The sequence below is a fragment of the Colobus angolensis genome, unplaced genomic scaffold, assembly GCF_000951035.1.
Source record: "Colobus angolensis palliatus isolate OR3802 unplaced genomic scaffold, Cang.pa_1.0 Scaffold463, whole genome shotgun sequence".
NCBI lineage: Eukaryota > Metazoa > Chordata > Mammalia > Primates > Cercopithecidae > Colobus > Colobus angolensis.
Window position 1 is genome coordinate 844,536 of NW_012118077.1, and position 20,882 is coordinate 865,417.

The window sequence follows — 20,882 nt, forward strand, 5'->3', positions numbered from 1 at the left end:
AAACAGCTGCATACCAACATGATATCAGACCATTCTACGTAGCTGGAAATTAATCCATGGACTACACTAGATTTCCATTTGAAGATGGTGCTGCCTTCATCACTGAGCACTCAACATTCATGGATTGATAGGCACAGCACTTCAGCACAATACACAATCAGTCATCCAATTTGCCCTTCTTATTTTCTTTCCTTTTTTTTTTTTTTTTGAGACGGAGTCTCGCTCTGTCGCCCTGGCTGGAGTGCAGTGGCCGGATCTCAGCTCACTGCAAGCTCCGCCTCCCGGGTTTACGCCATTCTCCTGTCTCAGCCTCCTGAGTAGCTGGGACTACAGGCGCCCGCCACCTCGCCCGGCTAGTTTTTTGTATTTTTTTTAGTAGAGACGGGGTTTCACCATGTTAGCCAGGATGGTGTTATTTTCATAATATTCCCTCGTTACAAGGTGAGTTAGAACATTGTATCTGTTGTACCTGTTATTAAGGCAATAACCATCATCTGGTAGAGTAGCTAGTACTAATAGAATTCTTACACAACAACAACAACAAAACAAAACAAAAACAAAAGCAGCAGCCCAAAACTCATCAAATGATTGCTTCAGTTATTTAATCACTCATGAGAGAAGAAATAGTACACAGATGAAGTTCAACAGTGTTTCAATTATGAAAACTCAGGAGAAGTAGGAAATGCTGCAGTAACCACTGAAGTATGTTATTTGTGCATTATAGATATGATACTAGTGCAATGCACACAGGTCAATTGCCCTCAGCTTAATTTAACTTTCATGCATGTCATGGATAAGAACTACAAAGCTCTTGTGCAGACATGGAACTGTGATTAATGTGCTATCTAAACGGCAAATTAAATAATTGTTTGAAAGGCTTTATATATTTGAAATATTAAGGGTTTCACAAAAATATGAGAATGTTAGGATTATGTAAATCATCTTTACCCTTTGTGACTGGTCATCAGGATATTAACATGATGCAAACATTACTTTAAAAATACTAGATACAGTGAGTAGACAACTTATTTAAATAATTAAGTGGCTTATTAATATTCATTGGCCATTATCTATTTTGTCTCTGAATTAAATACTTTCCAAGCTCTAAAGTTGTAGTGCACTATGCATTTTGTAAACAGTCACCTTCCCTAGTACTTTTCTTCAAAATGTTTAGTTTATAGCACTCTTTTGCCTTTAAATGGAATTACTGACCTGAGTTTATTAATTAATAGGAAGATCACACATCTCCTTTCACATTCTATGATGTTTGGAAAGATAGAATTTACAAAGCCTGCAAGGAACTCTATATCAGAGTAACCACAAAACAGTTATACTTAGCTTAAACAACTAATATCACACAGCAACTAGATTTTGTCATGTACCTTTAGAACATGAGTTTGTAATTTTAAATAATAAACCCTAACTAAATAGAACTTTATTAAAGAATGTCTCCAACAAACATTTAGTTGATAGGAAGAAAACCTTTTATTTAATTCACTTTTATAGTGATACGTGGTTTTCCATTTGTACTAGCTTACTGCAGTCTCCACAATAATCACAGAAGTTAGGTAGAGAAGATATTACCTATCTGTTAAGAGATGAAGTCACTCAAAGATTGTGAGGTTAAGTTGCCCGAGGTCAGATACAGAGGCTGGGAGTGTACCCCAGATCTCCTGAAACAGCACATGCAAAGTTCCTACTGCAGTTCCTGACCCTCTATATGGACTGGATGAAAGATACCTCATTTTTCCCCCAACTAACTCAGCACTCTTTTCCACTTCAAGGTAATGCCCAATCCTGTAGCAGCAGATTTAAATAATACACAAAATAATTGTAGATGAAACTTAAATGAAACCAAAATGAAGAAAACAAAATAAGTTCTTTAGTCATAATGTCTACCACAAATAAAGGTAATTCAGAGATTTTCAATGGTAGGAATTACCTTAATCTTTACAATAACAAGTTTGTATTCTTAAAATGGAATGGTCTGCAAAAAAAAAAAAAAAGCAAACTAGTAATCATGAAATAAGTAAAAGTAACTCCTTAAGTAGTACAGGTTGAGCGTCTCTAATCTGAAAACCTGAAGTATAAAATGTTGCAAAAGCCTCAAATTTTTAAGTGCCAATATGATGTCACATGGGTGGCTGAGATAATGACGCTTTTGTTTTCTGATAGTTGAATGTACACAACTTTGTTTCATGCACAAAATTATTCAAAATGTTGTATAAAATTACCTTCAGGCTATGTGTAAAAAGTATATGTAAAACGTAAATTTCATGTTTAGACTGGAGTCCCATCCCCAAGATATCTCTTTATAGATATGCAAATATTCCAAAATCAAAAAAAACAAAAACATTTTCAGTCTCAAGCATTTCAGATAAGAGATACTTAACCTGTGTATCGCTTAAGAAAATGTTTCCTGAGGAAACCATCACACTAAGGGATGAATCTCTGTTAGCCAATGCAGCCATAAATAAAAATGTTAATGAGGTAAAATTGGTCACTGGTCATGATGAGGGTAAAACAATATCAAGAAACTGAAAAGGTTCTTGTTAAGCTTAATTCATTTTGACATATTTTGAAAAAAATCTCAAATGCATTGTAGCAAATCTTATTAATTAAACCAGAAATCCATTACCATTTATTGCTTCTGTGTTTTAATTTGTACTTTTTATCCTTAAGGATAACTATGAATAAAACATGAAAATGAGTACATTTTCTTTTTCTGCAATCATATACATCCTGTCCTATATAATACCTCATCTGCCCTCATATTTTGTTTATAATCTAGTACGTAATACTCAGGCTTGACGACTTTGGTAATAGGGCTTTCCTTACAAAATATACTCACAAATCTGAAATTGGTCAATCAGCTGTCCAGGAGGAAAATTAAGTGAACCTAGTTTTATAGCAATATGTTTAAGTTAAAGGTTCAAAATATACTTTGAGATACTTCAAAATGCTATAATTTTCCTTCTGGAAACCTTATACTCCCTCAGTCTGACCTTATTTATCCTCTGAAAGCTGACTGGTCCCTCCCAAGTGCATTTTGGTACTACGGATAATAAGCTATAATTCAGTGAAGGGCTTCTCTAGGTTACATGAGGATTATGATCACTGTAACATCTAAATCATATATAAAAAAGTAAATGATAGCAAGACTACAATCCCTCACTCCTACAAAAATTATTCAATTTTTATTCTTTAAGTGTATCTGTTTTGATAAGTGGTAAGTGGTCTTTGGTGGAATGAGCTTTAGACTTGGCTTAGCTCTACAAACACAAAGAATTAAGACATTTTTGTCGTTAAGCCATTCTGACTTTAAGACCTTCTATCTTGCCATTCTGTTTTTTTTTTAAAAAAAAAAAAACAAAATTTATCACTTTCATGCTATTATTAATTCTACTCATTTCAAAGCACATCATATTTCAAAAAACACAGAAATCAACAAATTTAAATTATGTGCATTCAGATGGGACTCACCTTTAGAGAATCAAAACAGGCCACCACACGACCATTTTCCACATGGCAAACTCTTGGTGGATGGGCAAACTTGCAATCTGCATCAGCTCGAGAGCAAGTTCCTCTCTGAAATTCTCTACAGACTTCTAAAGTCAGCCACTTGGTATCACGAATCAGGGCAACATTGACAGCCGTCATATTGAAAGCAAAATTAAAATCCAATGTACCCTCTTTAGGACAATATTATTGTGGACTATTAAAGGATTAAAAATGAATTCAAACTAAGTGTGAAGAGATAACAGGTTGCTTTGGTGAAACGTCTATTTGTTAACACTTAGGTTTTCATTAAAGTCAAATCTGGTCTAGTCAAACAAAAAGCCAATCATAAAAACTATCAGAATAACTAAAAATCAAATTAGAGACCAACTCCTAAGAAGCCAACTGTTAAGATAATGAATGCTTTATTTTGTTCCTTTGCCGAATTTATGTGAAATAACCAGCAGACTTTCAAAAGAATTCTGTGCTCTGCAGTTGATGTTTTCAATTATTCTTGTAAAAAACATATGCTGCTGGCTGCCCTTCAATTTCTGGAATGGTCTCAGATCAGGGGGAGAAAAGTTTTTCTCTCTATTTATTAGCTTTAAATAATAAGATTGGGAAGGATGTTAGAACCCAAAAAAAGTTTTGTTGCAAAATCAAGTGGAGGGAAAATGACTAAGAAAATTGAGAATCACAGAAAAAAGAAATGGACCAGCTGCTGACAGTAAACTACAAGCACACCAGGTTCGGAGGGGAGGTGGAGAGGGCAGGGAACGGTATGGTAGGGAGAGGGGTTTATAAAGAGACAGCTCTAGAGTAGAATCCAAGCAGCAGAGTTTTCAGAAAAGGCACTTTTCAGAACCTGCAAGAAAAAAATAAATAAAATTAGCTAAAATAATACAATGCTTCCGTTTCAAACTCTAGATTTGGAAAAGAAGTAACTATATCCTATTTAAAACAGGAAGCATCTAGATACTGACAGTGCAACATAGTACAGTCAGCCATTGTCAATAAAAAGGGCATTTCCCAGTATAAAACTGTATAGTAAAAGCAAGCAACTGCTTAGATTTACTGTTGTAGTACAAGACTGGGCAACAACCTCACATGAGGTGGGGTGGAGGATGGAAATGTAAAATGTGCTCCAGATAAAGAAAAAAGTCATTTGAAAAGATATTTGTGTGTGTGTGTGTGTGTGTGTGTGTGTGTGTGTGTAGGCTCCTTAGTCTCTGAAGGGAAATTGGAGCAACTCAGAAGAAGGTTTCAGCATATACAAACAAGTGAGACAGAATGGGCTGTTTAATGAAATAGATTAAATATTATGCAGCTTTAAAGTATGCAGTTTAACTCAGTGTGAACCAGCTATAATTTCTAGCAACAGCTGAAAAGATACAGGAAAGGTTAATTTACTGGCATATGCCATAAACACATACTGAAATAGCACTAATGCAAAAGTGAGTTCTGAGTATTAGAAAAATCAAATAACTGTTAACTTCATCAAAAAGTGAGATTAAAGTTCTTAAAAGTATTTCATTTAATTTTTTGGACAATATTTTCAACAACTTTACAAAATCTCAATCTTCTCTTTGTCTTTTCTATATTCAAGATGAAATTCAATGTCACCTGACTTTTCAAATATCATTGAGAAATTAAGTACCTAGAAAATTCAAGCAAGCTTACCTACTCAAGAGCAAAACATGTTTTTCTCTGAATCATTCTTTATGGAAATCATTCTAAAATGTATTCTATGTAACTTTGCCTTCTTAAAAAATATCAAATATAATTTGGCCTCTAATTAAAGAATTGGGACTATTAATATATTAGGAAGTTTAATAGTTCTCATCTTTAAGTGGCAGACTAATTGTCATATCCACTGCCACTTATCTGACTGTCACAATATCTACCACAGTGAATTTTCCAGCTCTCTTCCGAAAAACCTAATAGCCAGTCATGAATGTTGAATAACAATTAGTTACCCACTGAATGAGGGGCCTATGGAACAAGATGCAGAGCTTTCTTGCATCTTCTATGACTGCTCTTACTTCTTTGGGGGCCCTTCTGCATCAAGTTACATGCAGGACCATGTTCTAGAGGGTTGACGTTGCAGGCAAATGACTTCTAGGAAAAAATATTTTTTAAATAACCTGATGATAGAAATGCAAAACAAAATCACAATGTGATGACCACTTCACTCTCATTAGTCTAACTATAATTTTGAAAGACAGAGAAATTGGAGAAATTTGAACCCTCATACATTGTGGCTGGGAATACGAAATAGTACAGTTGCTGTGGCAAACTGTCTGACAGTTCCTTCATTTCCACAACTCAGTATATACCCAAAGTATCTGAAAACAAGCGATACAGAAATCCTCCTACAAATCCTTGTACATGAATGTTCACAGCAACACTATTCACAATAGCCAAAAGTGGAAATAGCCTAAGTGTCCATTAACAGATGAATGGATAAACAAAATGTGGTATATCCACACAATGGAATGTTATTCGGCCACAAATAGGAATGAAGTACCCAGGCATGCTACCAGAAGGATGAACCTTGACAACATCATGTTAAGCGAAATAACTCTGTCACAAAAGGCCACATATTGTATGATTCCATTTATATGAAACGTTCAGAGTAGCCAAATCTACAGAGACAGAAGATAGATTAGTGGTTGCCAGGGGTTGGGAAGAAGGGATAAGGGTGAGTGACTGCTTAATGGGTACAGAGTCTCCTTTGGGGGGTGATGAAAATGTTCTGGAATTAGATAGTGGTGATGATTGCTTGATTTTTGAAATACCATAACCAATTCACTGAATTGTACACTTTAAATAGATGAATTGGATAGTATGTGAACTATATTCCAATAAAGCTGTTATATATATTTTAAAATGTCTAAAGAGACATGACAACCAAAAACAGCCTGACTAGTGATGGGATTAGTTATCCCAAACTTTCTGAGTTTCTCCTTAGCCAGAGATTTTTCTCAGTAGTGTCAGTAAGTTGAATTTCAAGAGTAAGTTCATTTCCACACTGTAACTGACTTAATGTATTATGAAAAGTACTCTGGAAGAGTATGATATTCCAACCTAATCCCACAACTAAATTATATAGTCTGTCTGAACACATTTGGAAGGAAAATGACAAAAAAAGATCTATCTATATAAGATCTGCTCAAAACATAAACAGTGAGGGTCTGGAGAAAGACTTTTTCTACAGAGGTCCACCAAGTATAGAAACATAATAAATGATACATGTGAATTCTGAACTTTTACAAATGAAAAATGCAAACAAGAACTGGCTTCTGGACATGCATTTTATTCAGAGATAGGGGGAGAAGGAATTTTCTTTTTTCTTTTTCAAAATTTTGGCCTGTAACCTATGATGAAGCCCTGGCCAACTCTTCAAAGCAGTTCTAGCCACCACATGTCTTCCTTCAGACTGAAACTATTTTAGGGGCTGACTCAGAAGAAACTAAGTGCAACACTCAAGGGAGCTGGAGGAAAGATGGGGAGAAGTTCTCTCATGCAGCTCTGTTTGTCTATGTATAAAAGACAGGGAGAAGTGCCAGTTTTCTCTGTATTCTTAAGATCAATTTTGTTTTGGGGATAATATAGCTTTATCTTCACTTCCTTAGACTTAAGTAATAGGAATACAGTTCTGCTTCTTAAGATTTATAGTCCTCTAAAGCAGAACATGAAAAGTTACCATTTCTTAGTGCATTTGTACTTTATTGTAGTTGCAGTTTACAAGCGCTTGTATTTCACTGATCTTTCGATCTCTCAAAAATATTCTAAAGCATGAGTGATAACCTAAAACACTGATGACTGAAATGAAGCTCATAGAGGTTAAATTACTTATTCGAAGTTACAAAGCCTGATGGTAGAGCCATGACTCCAGGCAAGATCTTCTGACTCCAAATCTCATGCACTGATTCTAGCTGAGAAATGTCATAGATAGCATTGTTTATCTCTCTTGGGAATCTTAAACAAGGGAAACCTGTCATTTTTGTAGAGTACTTATGGTTCGTTCTCAGAATTACATTCATGCCTGATGTATCAACATTTTCATAATTGCCATAAGTTGTGCTCAACCAACATTTATCTAGCATCTACTATGTGCCAGGCATTGTTCTAGGTACTGAACAAGACTGATAAGGTCCTTGCTCTTGTGGAACATGCTATGCTCATTTAAATAGAGAAGTAACTTGATGTACAAGGAAATAAAATGAGTATTAGAATTTATGAAGAGCTGGAAGTAAACACTAGGAATTCTGACTTCAGCACAAACCTCTAACTCACCATGAATGATACACCAAGCACTATGATTTAAGAATACTCTTAAACGCACACTCAAACACCACTGCATTGAAGTTAAGTCATCAAAAGGAATACCTTGGAATTACATTGAGACTTACTGCCCTCCAGATTTCTCTTGGAGAGGGCAACTACTGTTCTCATTTTACAGATGGGGAAATGAGGGTGGAGAAAGGTTGAGTAATTTAACTTGCACAACTTCATGAAGCTAGCAGGTGATCAAGCCATGGTTCAAACTCAGGCAGCCTGACCCCAGAGTCCCCTCTACCACTTAACCATACCACAATACTGTGTTACTCTTATGGCATCTATCATATTCTTCCTCATGCTTGCTGACTGGGCCCCTTAACCTTTTCTCCCTTACTAGATTTAAACTCCTTGAGCATAAAGGTCATGTCTTGCTCAGCACTGCTGGCTCTATCTTGTCATTGGGGGTTAGAGTAGCATTCCCCAGGATTTTTGTTTTGAAAATTATAAAGATTAAATGGTAATTTAACATTAACCCTTCTGTTGTATGACACTAGAAAAGAGTTTTGTCAGTTGGGCACCCTCTAGGCTAACTGAGCTTTGGCCACCTCTGTTAGTTTTGAATCGATTGGACCTGTGAAGTTGAATATTTTCTCACAATCCTAGCCTTCAAATTGGGATAACAATACCTAGGATTCTTCATATATAGTGCATTCATTCTCTATATGAGAATGAATATTCCTGTCCATTTGATAGCAACAAGATCTTATAAAAATATGAAATTCCCAGATGATTGCTGTTCGTGTCTTTGGATAGTAGGTTCATCTTTGGAATGTTTTTGCTCAATAATAGGTATGATGAAACTGAACTGGTGGTGGGAGTAAGGGTGGGGGAGATTTCACTCCAATCCACAGGAAGAAACCTTTCATAAGTATTCTTCCTTGAAAATAAAATAGTTAACTTTGACTTTGAATTGATGCTCATCTATGAGAGTCCTAGACAAGATACAACATAAGGAAAATGCAAAAACTTATATTTTAAAATTACATACATAACAGATTCTCTATTAAGTGTAATGTTTGAAAAAAAGAACTGCAGATTTTATTATTTTTAAGAATTCATATTTTTTTTCTCATGGAAGTTGTCTTGAAAGTAAAACAAGAGAAGAAAGACATGTTTTCTTCTAATCTAATGGAAACAGTAACTTGTCCTAGAGCTGTTTGCAAGGCCACTACCATCAGCTACTTTTGCCCCGGTTTTCCTATACTTTTTCCTTGTCTCCTACTTTCTTTTGCCTTCCCTCCACAAACCAGCACATAACAGGAACACTGCCAGTGCCTGGTCCAGAAGATCACAAAGATTTTTGGCACCTAAACCAATCATTGAAGAGGTCTTCCTTTAAATGCATTTATCAACCCCTGAATAAACAATGGAAACAATGTTTTCTTTCTTTCCATTTTAAGCTTTCCTTACATCTGTATTACTTCTGAATTTCTTGTGGCCATTTATTTTGGCTCTACAAATATATGACACACCTGCCATACACTGCTTGAATTGGATGGTTGACAAGATTTAAAAGTCTTCAAGTTTTCAGATTTGCTTCAAGTTCTATTTCCCTCACATGTTTTTGTTAGTGGTCCACCACAAGTTCTGTAAGGAATATAAGAGGTACTCAGCACTGCAGATGGAAACCATGATTTCATAGGCATCCTATGGAAAATCAAGTCTTCTGTCCAGAAAAAAAAAGTGGTCGTAAAAAATAAGGATATTTTGCCTAAGTACAGAACTTTTTCATTAATGTATTTTTAAAGCTTTGCTGCATTTTTTTCATAATACTCCTGGGATGGTAAATTCCATGTCTTTTTTCAAAAAGCAGGTAAGTCAACTTATTCTATTTTACAAAACAATTAAACATCCCAACTCAGTTCATACATATAATCATAAAAGGAAAAAATAGGTGCAACAGTGTCTCTTTTGAAAATCACTTTAGCAATGGATAAAATAATGTTACTGGCACATCTTTTTAAAAAAGATGTGTCCATTTTTAAATAGTACAAGAACTTGCTAATAAATGCCATTTAAAGTTTTATTATCATTATTATTTTTTAATTGTACTTTAAGTTCTGGGATACATGTGCAGAATGTGCAGGTTTGTTACACAGGAATACACGTGCCATGATGGTTTGCTGCATCCATCAACTCACCATCTACATTAGGTATTTCTCCTAATACTATCCCTCCCTTAGCTCCCCACCCTCCAACAGGCCGTGGTGTGTGATGTTCCCCTCCCTGTGTCCATGTGTTCTCATTGTTCAATTCCCACTTATGAGTGAGAATATGCAGTGTTTGGTTTTCTGTTCCTGTGTTAGTTTGCTGAGAATGATGGTTTCCATCTTCATCCATGTCCCTGCAAAGGACATGAACTCATCCTTTTCTATGGCTGCATAGTATTCCATGGTATATATGTGCCACATTCTCTTTATCCAATCTAACACTGATGGGCATTTGGGCTGGTTCCAAATCTTTGCTACTGTGAATCATGCTACAGTAAACATATGTGTGCATGTGTCTTTATAGCAGAAAGATTTTTAATACTTTGGGTATATATCCAGTAATGGGATTGCTGGGTCAAATGGTATTTGTGGTTCTAGATCCTTGAGGAATCACCACACTGTCTTCCACAATGGTTGAACTAATTTACACTCCCACCAACAGTGTACAAGCATTCTTATTTCTCCACATCCTCTCCAGTATCTGGAGATGGTATCTCATTGCAGTTTCGATTTGCATTTGTCTAATGACCAGTGATGATGAGCTTTTTTCCATGTTTGTTGACCACATAAATGTCTTCTTTTGAGAAGTATCTGCTCATATCCTTCACCCACTTTTGATGGGGTTGTTTTTTTTCTTGTAAATTTGTTTAAGTTCCTTGTAGATTCTGGATATTAGCCCTTTGTCAGATGGATAAATTGCAAAAATTTTCTCCCATTCTGTAGGTTGCCTGTTCACTCTGATGAGAGTTTCTTTTGCTGTGCAGAAGCTCTTTAGTTTAATTAGCTCCCATTTGTCAATTTTGACTTTTGTCACCATTGCTTTTGGTGTTTTAGTCAAGAAGTTTTTGTCCATGCCAATGTCCTGAATGGTATTGCCTAGGTTTTCTTCTAGGGTTTTTATAGGTCTTGTGTTTAAGTCTTTAATCCATCTTGAGTTAATTTTTGTATAAGGTGTAAGGAAGGGGTCCAGTTTCAGTTTTCTGCATATGGCTAGCCAGTTTTCTCAACACTATTTATTAAATAGTGAATCCTTTCCCCATTGCTTGTTTTTGTCAGGTTTGTCAAAGATCAGATGTTTGTAGATGTGTGGTGTTATTTCTGAGGCCTCTGTTCTGTTCCATTGGTCTACATATATGTTTTGGTACCAGTACTATGCTGTTTTGATTACTGTAGCCTTGTAGTATAGTTTGAAGTCAGGTAGTGTGATACCTCCAGCCTTGTTCTTTTTGCTTAGGATTGTCTTGGCTATGTGGGTTCTTTTTGGCTTCCATATGAAATTTAAAGTAGTTTTTTCCAATTCTGTGAAGAAAGTCAGTGGTAGCTTGATGGGGATAGCATTGAATCTATAAATTATTTTGGGCAGTATGGCCATTTTCACAATATTGATTCTTCCTATCCATGAGCGTGGAATGTTTTTCCATTTGTTTGTGTCCTCTCTTATTTCCTTGAGCAGTGGTTTGTAGTTCTCCTTAAAGAGGTCCTTCACATCTCTTGTGAGTTCAATTCCTAGGTATTTTATTCTTTTAGTAGCAACTGTGAATGGGAATTCACTCATGATTTGACTCTGTTTGTCTGTTATTGGTGGATAGGAATGCTTGTGATTTTTGCACATTGATTTTGTATCCCGAGACTCTGCTGAAGTTGCTTATCAGCTTAAGGAGATTTTAGGCTGAGAAAATGGGATTTTCTAAATATACAATCATGTCATCTGCAAACAGAGACAATTTAACTTCCTCTCTTCCTATTTGAATACACTTTATTTCTTTCTCTTGCCTGATTGCCCTGGCCAGAACTTCCAGTACTATGTTGAATAGAAGTGGTGAGAGAGGGCATCCTTGTCTTGTGCTGGTTTTCAAAAGGAATGCTTCCAGTTTTTGACCATTCAGTATGATATTGGCTGTGGGTTTGTCATAAATAACTTCTTATTTTGAGATGTTCCAATAATACCTAGTTTATTGAGAGTTTTTAGCATGAAGCACTGTTGAATTTTCTCAAAGGCCTTTTCTGTATCTATTGAGATAATCATGTGGTTTTTGTCCTTGTTCTGTTTCTGTGATGGATTACGTTTATTGATTTGTGTATGTTTAAATAGCCTTGCATCCCAGGGATGAAGCCGACTTGATCATGGTGGATAAGCTTTTTGATGTGCTGCTGGATTAGGTTTGCCAGTATTTTATTGAGGATATTAGTCTCTCTTTCTCTATTGTTTGGAATAGTTTCAGAAGGAATGGTACCAGCTCCTCTTTGTACCCTTGGTGGAATTTGGTTGTGAATCCGTCTGGTCCTGGGCTTTTTGGGGTTGGCAGGCTATTAATTACTGCCTCAATTTCAGAATTTGTTATTGGTCTATTCAGGGATTCGACTTCTTCCTGGTTTAGTCTTTGGGAGGGTGCATGTGCCCAGGAAATTATCCATTTCTTCTAGATTTTCTAGTTGATTTGCATAGAGGTGTGTTTATAGTATTCTCTGATGGTAGTCTGTATTTCTGTGGGATCAGTGGTGATATCCCCTTTATCATTTTTTATTGTATCTGATTCTTATCTCTTTTCTTCTTTATTAGTCTGGCTAGTGGTGTATCTTTTTGGTTAATCTTTGCAGAAAACCAGCTCCTAGATTCATTGCTTTTTTTGAAGGGTTTTTCGTGTCTCTAGCTCCTTCAGTTCTGCTCTGATCTTAGTTATTACTTGTCTTCTGCTAGCTTTTGAGTTTGTTTGCTTTTGCATCTCGAGTTCTTGTAATTGTGATGTTAGGGTGTCAATTTTAGATCTTTCCCACTTTCTCCTGTGGGCATTTAGAGATATAAATTTCCCTCTAAGCACTGCTTTAGCTGTGTCCCAGAGATTCTGGTACATTGTGTCTTTGTTCTCATTAGTTTCAAAGAACTTATTTAGGTCTGCCTTAATTTCGTTATTTACCCAGTAGTCATTCCCAAGGAGGTTGCTCAGTTTCCATGTAGTTGTGTGGTTTTGAGTGAGTTTCTTAATCCTGAGTTCTCATTTGATTGCACTGTGGTCTGAGAGACTGTTATGATTTCTGTTCTTTTGCATTTGCTGAGGAGTGTTTTACTTCCAATTATGTGGTCAATTTAAGAATAAGTGTGATGTGTTTCTGAGAAGAATGTATATTCTGTTGATTTGGGGTGGAGAGTTCTGTAGATGTCTATTAGGTCCATTTGGTCCAGAGCTGAGTTCAAGTCCTGAATATCCTTGTTAATTTTCTGTCTCATCGATCTAATATTGACAGTGGGGTGTTAAAGTCTCCCACTATTATTGTGTCGGAGTCTAAGTCTCTTTGTAGGTCTCTAAGAACTTGCTTTATGAATCTGGGTGCTCCTGTATTGGGTGTATATACATTTAGGATAGTTAGCTCTTCTTGTTGCATTGATCCCTTTACCATTATGTAATGCCCTTCTTTGTCTCTTTTGATCTTTGTTGGTTTAAAATTTGTTTTATCAGAGACTAGGATTGCTACCCCTGCTTTTTTTTTTTTTGCTTTCCATTTGCTTGGTAAATATTCCTCCATTCCTTTATTTTGATCGTAAGTGTGTCTCTGCACGTGAGATGGGTCTCCTGAATACAGCACACTGATGGGTCTTGACTCTTTATCCAATTTGCCAGTCTGTGTCTTTTATTTGGGGGATTTGGCCCATTTACATTTAAGGTTAATATTGTTATGTGTGAACTTGATCCTGTCATTATGATGCTAGCTGGTTATTTTGCCCATTAGTTGATGTAGTTTCTTCATAGTGTCGGTGGGCTTTACAATTTGGTATGTTGTTGCAGTGGCTGGTACTGGTTTTTCCTTTCCATATTTTAGTGCTTCCTTCAGGAGCTCTTGTAAGGGAGGCCAGGTGGTGACAAAATCTCTCAGCATTTGCTTATCTATAAAGGATTTTATTTCTCCTTCACTTATGAAGCTTAGTTCGACTGGATATGAAATTCTGGCTTGAAAATTCTTTTCTTCAAGAATGTTGAATATTGGCCCCCACTCTCTTCTGGCTTGTAGGGTTTCTGCAGAGAGATCCACTGTTAGTCTGATGGGCTTCCCTTTGTGGGTAACCCGACCTTTCTCTCTGGCTGCCCTTAACATTTTTTCCTTCATTTCAACTGTGGTGAATCTGACGGTTATATGTCTCAGGGTTAGTCTTCTCGAGGAGTATCTTTGTGGTGTTCTCTGTATTTCCTGAATTTGAATGTTGGCCTTTCTTGCTAGGTTGAGGAAGTTCTCCTGGATAATATCCTGAAGAGTGTTTTCCAGCTTGGTTCCATTCTCCCCATCACTTTCAGTAACACCAATCAAACTTAGGTTTGGTCTTTTCACATAGTCCCATATTTCTTTGGGGGCTTTGTTAGTTCCTTTTCATTCTTTTTTTTCTAATCTTGTCTTCACACTTTATTTCATTAAGTTGATCTTCAATCTCTGATATCACTTCTTCTGCCTGATCGATTCAGCTATTCATACTTTTGTATGCTTCACAAAGTTCTCGTGCTATGTTTTTCAGCTCCATCAAATCATTTATGTTTTTCTCTAAACTGGTTATTCTAGTTAGCAATACCTCTAACCATTTTTCAAGGTTCTTAGCTTCCTTGCGTTGGGTTAGAACATGCTCCGTTAGCTTGGAGGAGTTTGTTATTACCCACCTTCTGAAGCCTACTTCTGTCAATTTGTCAAACTCATTCTTCGTCCAGTTTTGTTCCCTAGTTGGCAAGGAGTTGTGATCCTTTGGAGTAGAAGAGATGTTCTAGTTTTTGGAGTTTTCAGCCTTTTTGTGCTGCCTTTTCTTCATCTTCACAGATTTATCTACCTTTGGTGTTTGATGCTGGTGACCCTCGGATGGGGTTTTTGTGTGGATGTCCTTTTGGTTGATATTGATGCTATTGCTGTTTGTTAGTTTTCCTTCTAACAGTCAGGCCTCTGCTGCAGGTCTGCTGGAGTTTGCCAGAGGTCCAGTTCAGTCCCTGTTTGCCTGGGTATCACCAGTGGAGACTGCAGAACACCAAAGATTGCTGCCTGCTTCTTCCTCTGGAAGCTTCATCCCAGAGTAACACCCACCAGATGCCAGCCAGAGCTCTCCTGTATGAAGTGTCTGTCAACCCCTGCTGGGAGGTGTCTCTCAGTCAGGAGGCACGGAGTCAGGGCCCCACTTGAGGAAGCAGTCTGTTCCTTAGCAGAGCTCAAGTGCTGTGCTGGGAGATCTGCTGCTCTCTTCAGAGCCAGCAGGCAGGAATGTTTAAGTCTACTGAAGCTGTGCCCATAGCCTCCCCTTCTGCCAGGTGCTCTGTCCCAGGGAGATGGGAGTTTTATCTATAAGCCCCTGACTGGGACTGCTGCCTTTCCTTCAGAGATGCCCTGCTCAGAGAGGAGGAATCTAGAGAGGCAGCCTGGCTATAGTGGCTTTGCTGAGCTGTGGTGGGCTCCACACAGTTCGAACTTTGAGGTGGCTTTATTTACACTGTGGGGAAAAACTGCCTACTCAAACCTTGGTAATGGCAGACACCCCTCCCCTTACCATGCTGGAGCATCCCAGGTCAACTTCAGACTGCTGTGCCTGCAGTGAGAATTTCAAGCCAATGTATCTTATCTTGCTGGGCTCTGGCAGGGTGGGATCCGCTGAGCTAGACCACTTGGCTCCCTGGATTCAGCCCCCTTTCCAGAGAAGTGAACAGTTCTGTCTCACTGGTGTTCTAGGCACCACTGGGGTATGAAAAAACTCCTGCAGCTAGCTCCGTGTCTCCCCAAACAGCTACCCAGTTTTGTGCTTGAAACCCAGGGTGCTGGTGGGGTAGACAACCAAGGGAATCTCCTGGTCTGCGAGTTGCAAAGACCACGGAAAAAGCATAGTATCTGGGCCTGAATGCACCATGCCTCACAGCACAGTCCCTCATGGCTTCTTTGGCCAGGGGATGGAGTTTCCCGACCCCTTCTGCTTCCCAAGTGAGATGACGCCCCACCCTGCTTCAGCTTGCCCTCCATGGGTTGCATCCACTGCCTAACCAGTCCCAGTGAGATGAGCTGGGTACCTCAGTGGGAAACGCAGAAATCACCTGTCTTCTATGTTGATCTCACTGGGAGCTGCAGTCCGAAGCAGTTCCTATTTGACCATCTTGCTCCACACCCAGAATCCACCATTTAAATATGTTAAACTAGCCCAATTTAATATAAAACAACTGAAAACTTGGATTCTAAACATGGTTGTTATTAAATCACACTCATTAAGTGCTTGCTTATGTGCATGTGACAGAAATTCCAGTTCCATTAAAAGGTCTTCTTTCACCAAAAACTGGATTTCAAGTTGAAGACAACAGGAACTTGACACACTTGGCACGTCCAATCCTATAATGCTCAAGCATTTTAGATGAATGAAATACTAAATGGGTCCCAAGACTGATTCCATTTAATATATGTGGGGTGATTTTGCTGACAATACTCGGCAGACATTTATCAGGCATCCACTATGACCCAGGCCCTGATCTAGGTCCTGGGGAAACAAAGGTGAACAACACAAAAGCCCTGTCCTTTGACTTGTACATTCAAGTGAGTGGTAGCAGGTGAGGACTAGCCAGAGGAGCAGAAAATGAAGAAATATATTCCATCATTCATTTTATCCAATCAACAAATATTTAATATCAATGCAAGTAAAATCTGTAAAAATGTTAATATAGGAAAATACCAATCAATCAACAAACATGTTTTGTATGCCAACTACCTGCACAGACCTGTATCACGTGCTTCTTGGGAATTAGAATAACCTTAAGGCACTGCCTCTGCACTCAAGAAGCCCGTAATTTAGTTGGGGAGGTAAGAACAACATATATGATATGTCTACAAACAATGCAGACCATTAAGAACAAAATTTGGTAACATTAACAACAAATCTGATGACAGTTCTGAGAACAGAACATCACTAAAGTCTGGAGTAGTCAAAGGAGTTTTCAAGAAGAAAGGGGAGCTAGGCCTTAAAGAATGAGAAGGATCTAGATGAAAGCAAGAGGAGCAGATAGTATTTCTGAAAAGGGAAGCAGCATGAATAAGGGCTGGAAGATCAGACTGGGCACCTGGCATGTGTAGGATGGTGAGCATACATGGGTTGGTTAGGATGGTAGGTTTATACTGGTGAAGAGAAATAATGTGTGGGTGGTTTCTGAAGAACCTGGAAAGCAACCCAAGGAGTATATATTTGTTATAGAAGAAGGAGCCTCTCTCACAGAATTGAAGCAGAGTAGAATCTTAGAGGCTGTAAATGTAGTATGTTAACAATGATCTGCTCCTGGAAAATTGGTTTACTTAAGGAGCCCACAGCACAGAGTCAGAGTAAAGTTCATATATTCAATGTACTGTGGAAGAACAAAAGGTGAAGTGAAAGTAGATAAAGGTCAGAGTGTTTTTCTCTACTTCACAGGCTCCGTGAGGCCAAGATAGAGAGTATTTCAAGACCGGTCAACATAAAAAGGTTGGGAAACAGAAAATTACAGCTTCTTGTTTGCATTTTGCTACCTACCCATCATTTATCCATGACCCCAGTCATTAAGGACACATAGCTACATTCCTATTTTCTGAACTGACTCAAATACTTTTCAATCTTTGTCTCTATAATATAAATTCTTTTAAAAATGTAGTTGAACTTTCAACTAGGATGGTTTCTTCCAGTTACATTTTGCCAAATAATAAGCTCACACCAGGAACTAAATTTGAACAGTAACTTTTTGGATATAATGGCATTCTGTAAATTCCTGCTATAGGGCTTTAACCAGCACCCCTTTCAAACCAGTGGTTTGAAAGTGTTCATGCAGACGGGCGTGTTGGCTCACACCTGTCATCCTAGCACTTTGGGAGACTGAGGCGGGCGGATCACTTGAGGCCAGGAGTTACAGACCAGCCGGGCCAACATGGTGAAACCCCATCTTTACTAACAATATAAAAATTATCTGGGCATGGTGGCACATGCCTGTAATCCCAGCTACTCAGGAGGTTGAAGCATGAGAATCGCTTGAGCCTGGGAGGCAGAGGTTACAGTGAATGGAGATCGTGCCATTACACTCTAGCCTGAGCAACAGAGGGAAATTCTGTCTCAAAAAGAAAAAGAAAAAAGAAGGTGTTCATGGTTCTCCCAAAGTACATATTGAATTGAATCAAATTAAATTTTGGTAGCCAAGATATTCACTGATAAGATTTGGTTGAACATTCACTGTTCACCTCCCCATACCAACACACACACACACACATACACACACACACACACATCAAAAGCTATCACTAAATGTTTATTCATCCTTTAAATACTTATAAACAGCCCAAGAAATTCTCTAGTCAAACATGAGGGTCATGTAAGGATAATTATTTGGCAGAGAGGTAAACTAAGGTAGCATCCATGTGATATAATGTTGTAAAGGGATTCACTACCATACCTAATAGGCATCCCGTGAGGGCTTCCTTACCTGAAATCATCACTGGCATTATAGCCAATAAATTCAGATTCTCAATCTCCATACTAAGTACCTTCTTATCAAGAGCACTTATAAGAGAAAAAAGCTTTGTGGCTGAAAATGTTGGGAGAGTCCCAAACGTACCCTGATTTCAAAGACCAATGCCAAACCTTCCAGTAGCCTTGAAGGGAGTTTTCTCGGAAAGTGAATTCTAGGAAAGTATGCACAAGAGTTCTAACCCTTTGTGTCTGAACTCACTTTTTCTAGAAGCATTATTTCACATTCATATCACGCACATGACTGAAATACGTATCTACAAACCAATTGCCTAGAGTTCATTGGAAAGTTGGCTACTTTAGTAAAAAGTTATGAGTGAAATGCTGGGAGCACAGACAGGATAGAATCTTAAGCTCTACATTTCCCAATCTTTACACAGGCCTGAGGGTATCCTTCTTTAAGAGTTTCTAAAATAAAAAATTTCACTTTTCTCTTGATATTCCAAAGTAATTTATGCTTCACTGGAAATTGTGGGCCTTTCTTTATGGAAAAATTTAGAGGAACTTCAAAATAGCCTTGCTTTTAAACATCTTTTAATTGAATGTTGGCCAAGTAGTCAATGCCCTTGTTAACACTAAAGAAAGTTGTGTAAATATAATACAGTCATTATAAAGTCATCTTCCTGGCCCAGATAGAATAGTTCTCTTCCATCTTCCAAGGTCAACCTCAAAAAATCTCAAAAGAAAGATTACAGAACCCCCAAAGTAGAGGGGAGCTGGAAAGGAGATTGGTTTAATTATACCATGAGATTGGAAAGCAACACCTTACCCCCATAATCAAATACTCATCTTCAATAAAAACAATGCTATGAAATCTATCAGTTTCAACTCTGATTTACCTCAATAAATGGGGAAACAACTTCTGTGCCGACTTTTGCAAGGCATGCGATTTAAATCCATGTTTTGGATATAAAAAAAGGGATATGGACAATCAAGTATACATCAAATATGAAAATGTTCCAAATAAAATGGGCTCATAATAGAGTTATCAAAGCCAGTGAGGGACAAAGTAACCTACTGATTACTTCAACCTTGAACAGAGGCCCAGAAGGGTTCATTTACTTGGCTGAAATGCCTAAAATTTTTAGTGTACACACGAAGAGTTCACGCTGTAATTTCATCTTATCTGATATCTTGGCAATCTGTGATCAGAATGGGTAGGCAGAATCCCAAAAGTTTAACCCAATTGTCCCAGTTCATTTAGTTTGTTTTATTGACAGCTCATATTCATGTTGGAACTTAATTCCTGGCTATGGAGGCATTTTCACACTACTGAAAACCAGAGGGACACCTTCCATAGCTTTAAATCCCTGGAGAAAGGCAATCCCTTGCTTCTGAGGTTATAAAGATTCATTGACCTCTGTGGGCCTGTGTCTTCCATTAATTTCAACACAACTGCCCTGACACCCTTGTTCAGTTTCAGAGAACAACATCTTCTTTGGACACATGGTTTTGTTTCATTTGCCTCTCTACTACAGGTTGTCCAAACTTTGGATTCAGCTTTCCTATCATACTCTACCTGATCCTCTCTACTTTCTAAAACCTGTTAGAATCAGGTTTAGTTTACCTGTTTGTAACCATCTGACCCTCCTGGCCATAGTCTGTTGCAAGCCAAAACTCGTGAGATCTGGCACATTTCTTCTGTTAAACAAATAATTTGGTTTGTCCTCTCTTTTTCCTGTGTCTACCTCTGTGAGCCCATTTCTCCTGTTATCCTCTGGTCTGGATAAACTGTGTCCACACAAAATATTTTCTACATTAATTTCTAATCAACTATGATACTGGGAATTGTATTAAGTAGGAATTCTAAGAGTGAGTTTAGGATTCACAACCACTAGAACACAATGAGGAAGATAAATTTGCTTTGCTGAGCAAATCATATGATGTATTCTAAAGCCAATATCTTTGTTATTAACTAATAGGTATTTTTATCTTCCAAGGTCAATCTATTGATTATTAAGTAACAGGTATCAATAATAGTTAACATGTATGGAGCTCTATTTCTGTGCCAGACACTGTGCTAGGCATTTTATATTCATTTTCTCATTTAATCATCCCCAATATCCTATGAGGTACATACTTTTAAAGAGCAATGTTAAAATTTCATTTAAAAACAAAATCAGTCTTTCACAAATTTTAATTCTAGACTTGTCACCAAATCATTGCATTGTTTTTCAATATTTAAATTTCTCAGAAATCATAACAGTCATAAACACCAATGAAAAATCTCCACGTTCTCGTTCTCTACACCCCAGATTCCTGAAATTACAATAAGAAAGCTTACTAATCCCTACCCATGGAAGCTAAAGCATCCTGAATTGCTTATAATTTGGAAGGTATATGTTTTCATA

General features: G+C 37.6%; 1 protein-coding gene across 3 annotated transcripts in view; it reads right to left on the bottom strand.

Annotated features, from left to right (window-relative positions):
• MBNL3 (muscleblind-like splicing regulator 3) overlaps positions 1–20,882 on the bottom strand; it is a 111,821-nt gene that overhangs the window by 57,886 nt on the left and 33,053 nt on the right. For 2 of the 3 annotated variants that reach the window (XM_011958252.1, XM_011958253.1), the window contains exon 1: positions 3,484–3,739. In XM_011958252.1, coding sequence (XP_011813642.1) covers positions 3,484–3,660 — 177 coding nt within the window. In that variant the 5' untranslated portion in view covers positions 3,661–3,739. Of the gene's footprint in view, positions 1–3,483; positions 3,740–20,882 lie in introns of those variants that run through there. The other variant, XM_011958255.1, reaches the window with a different exon arrangement.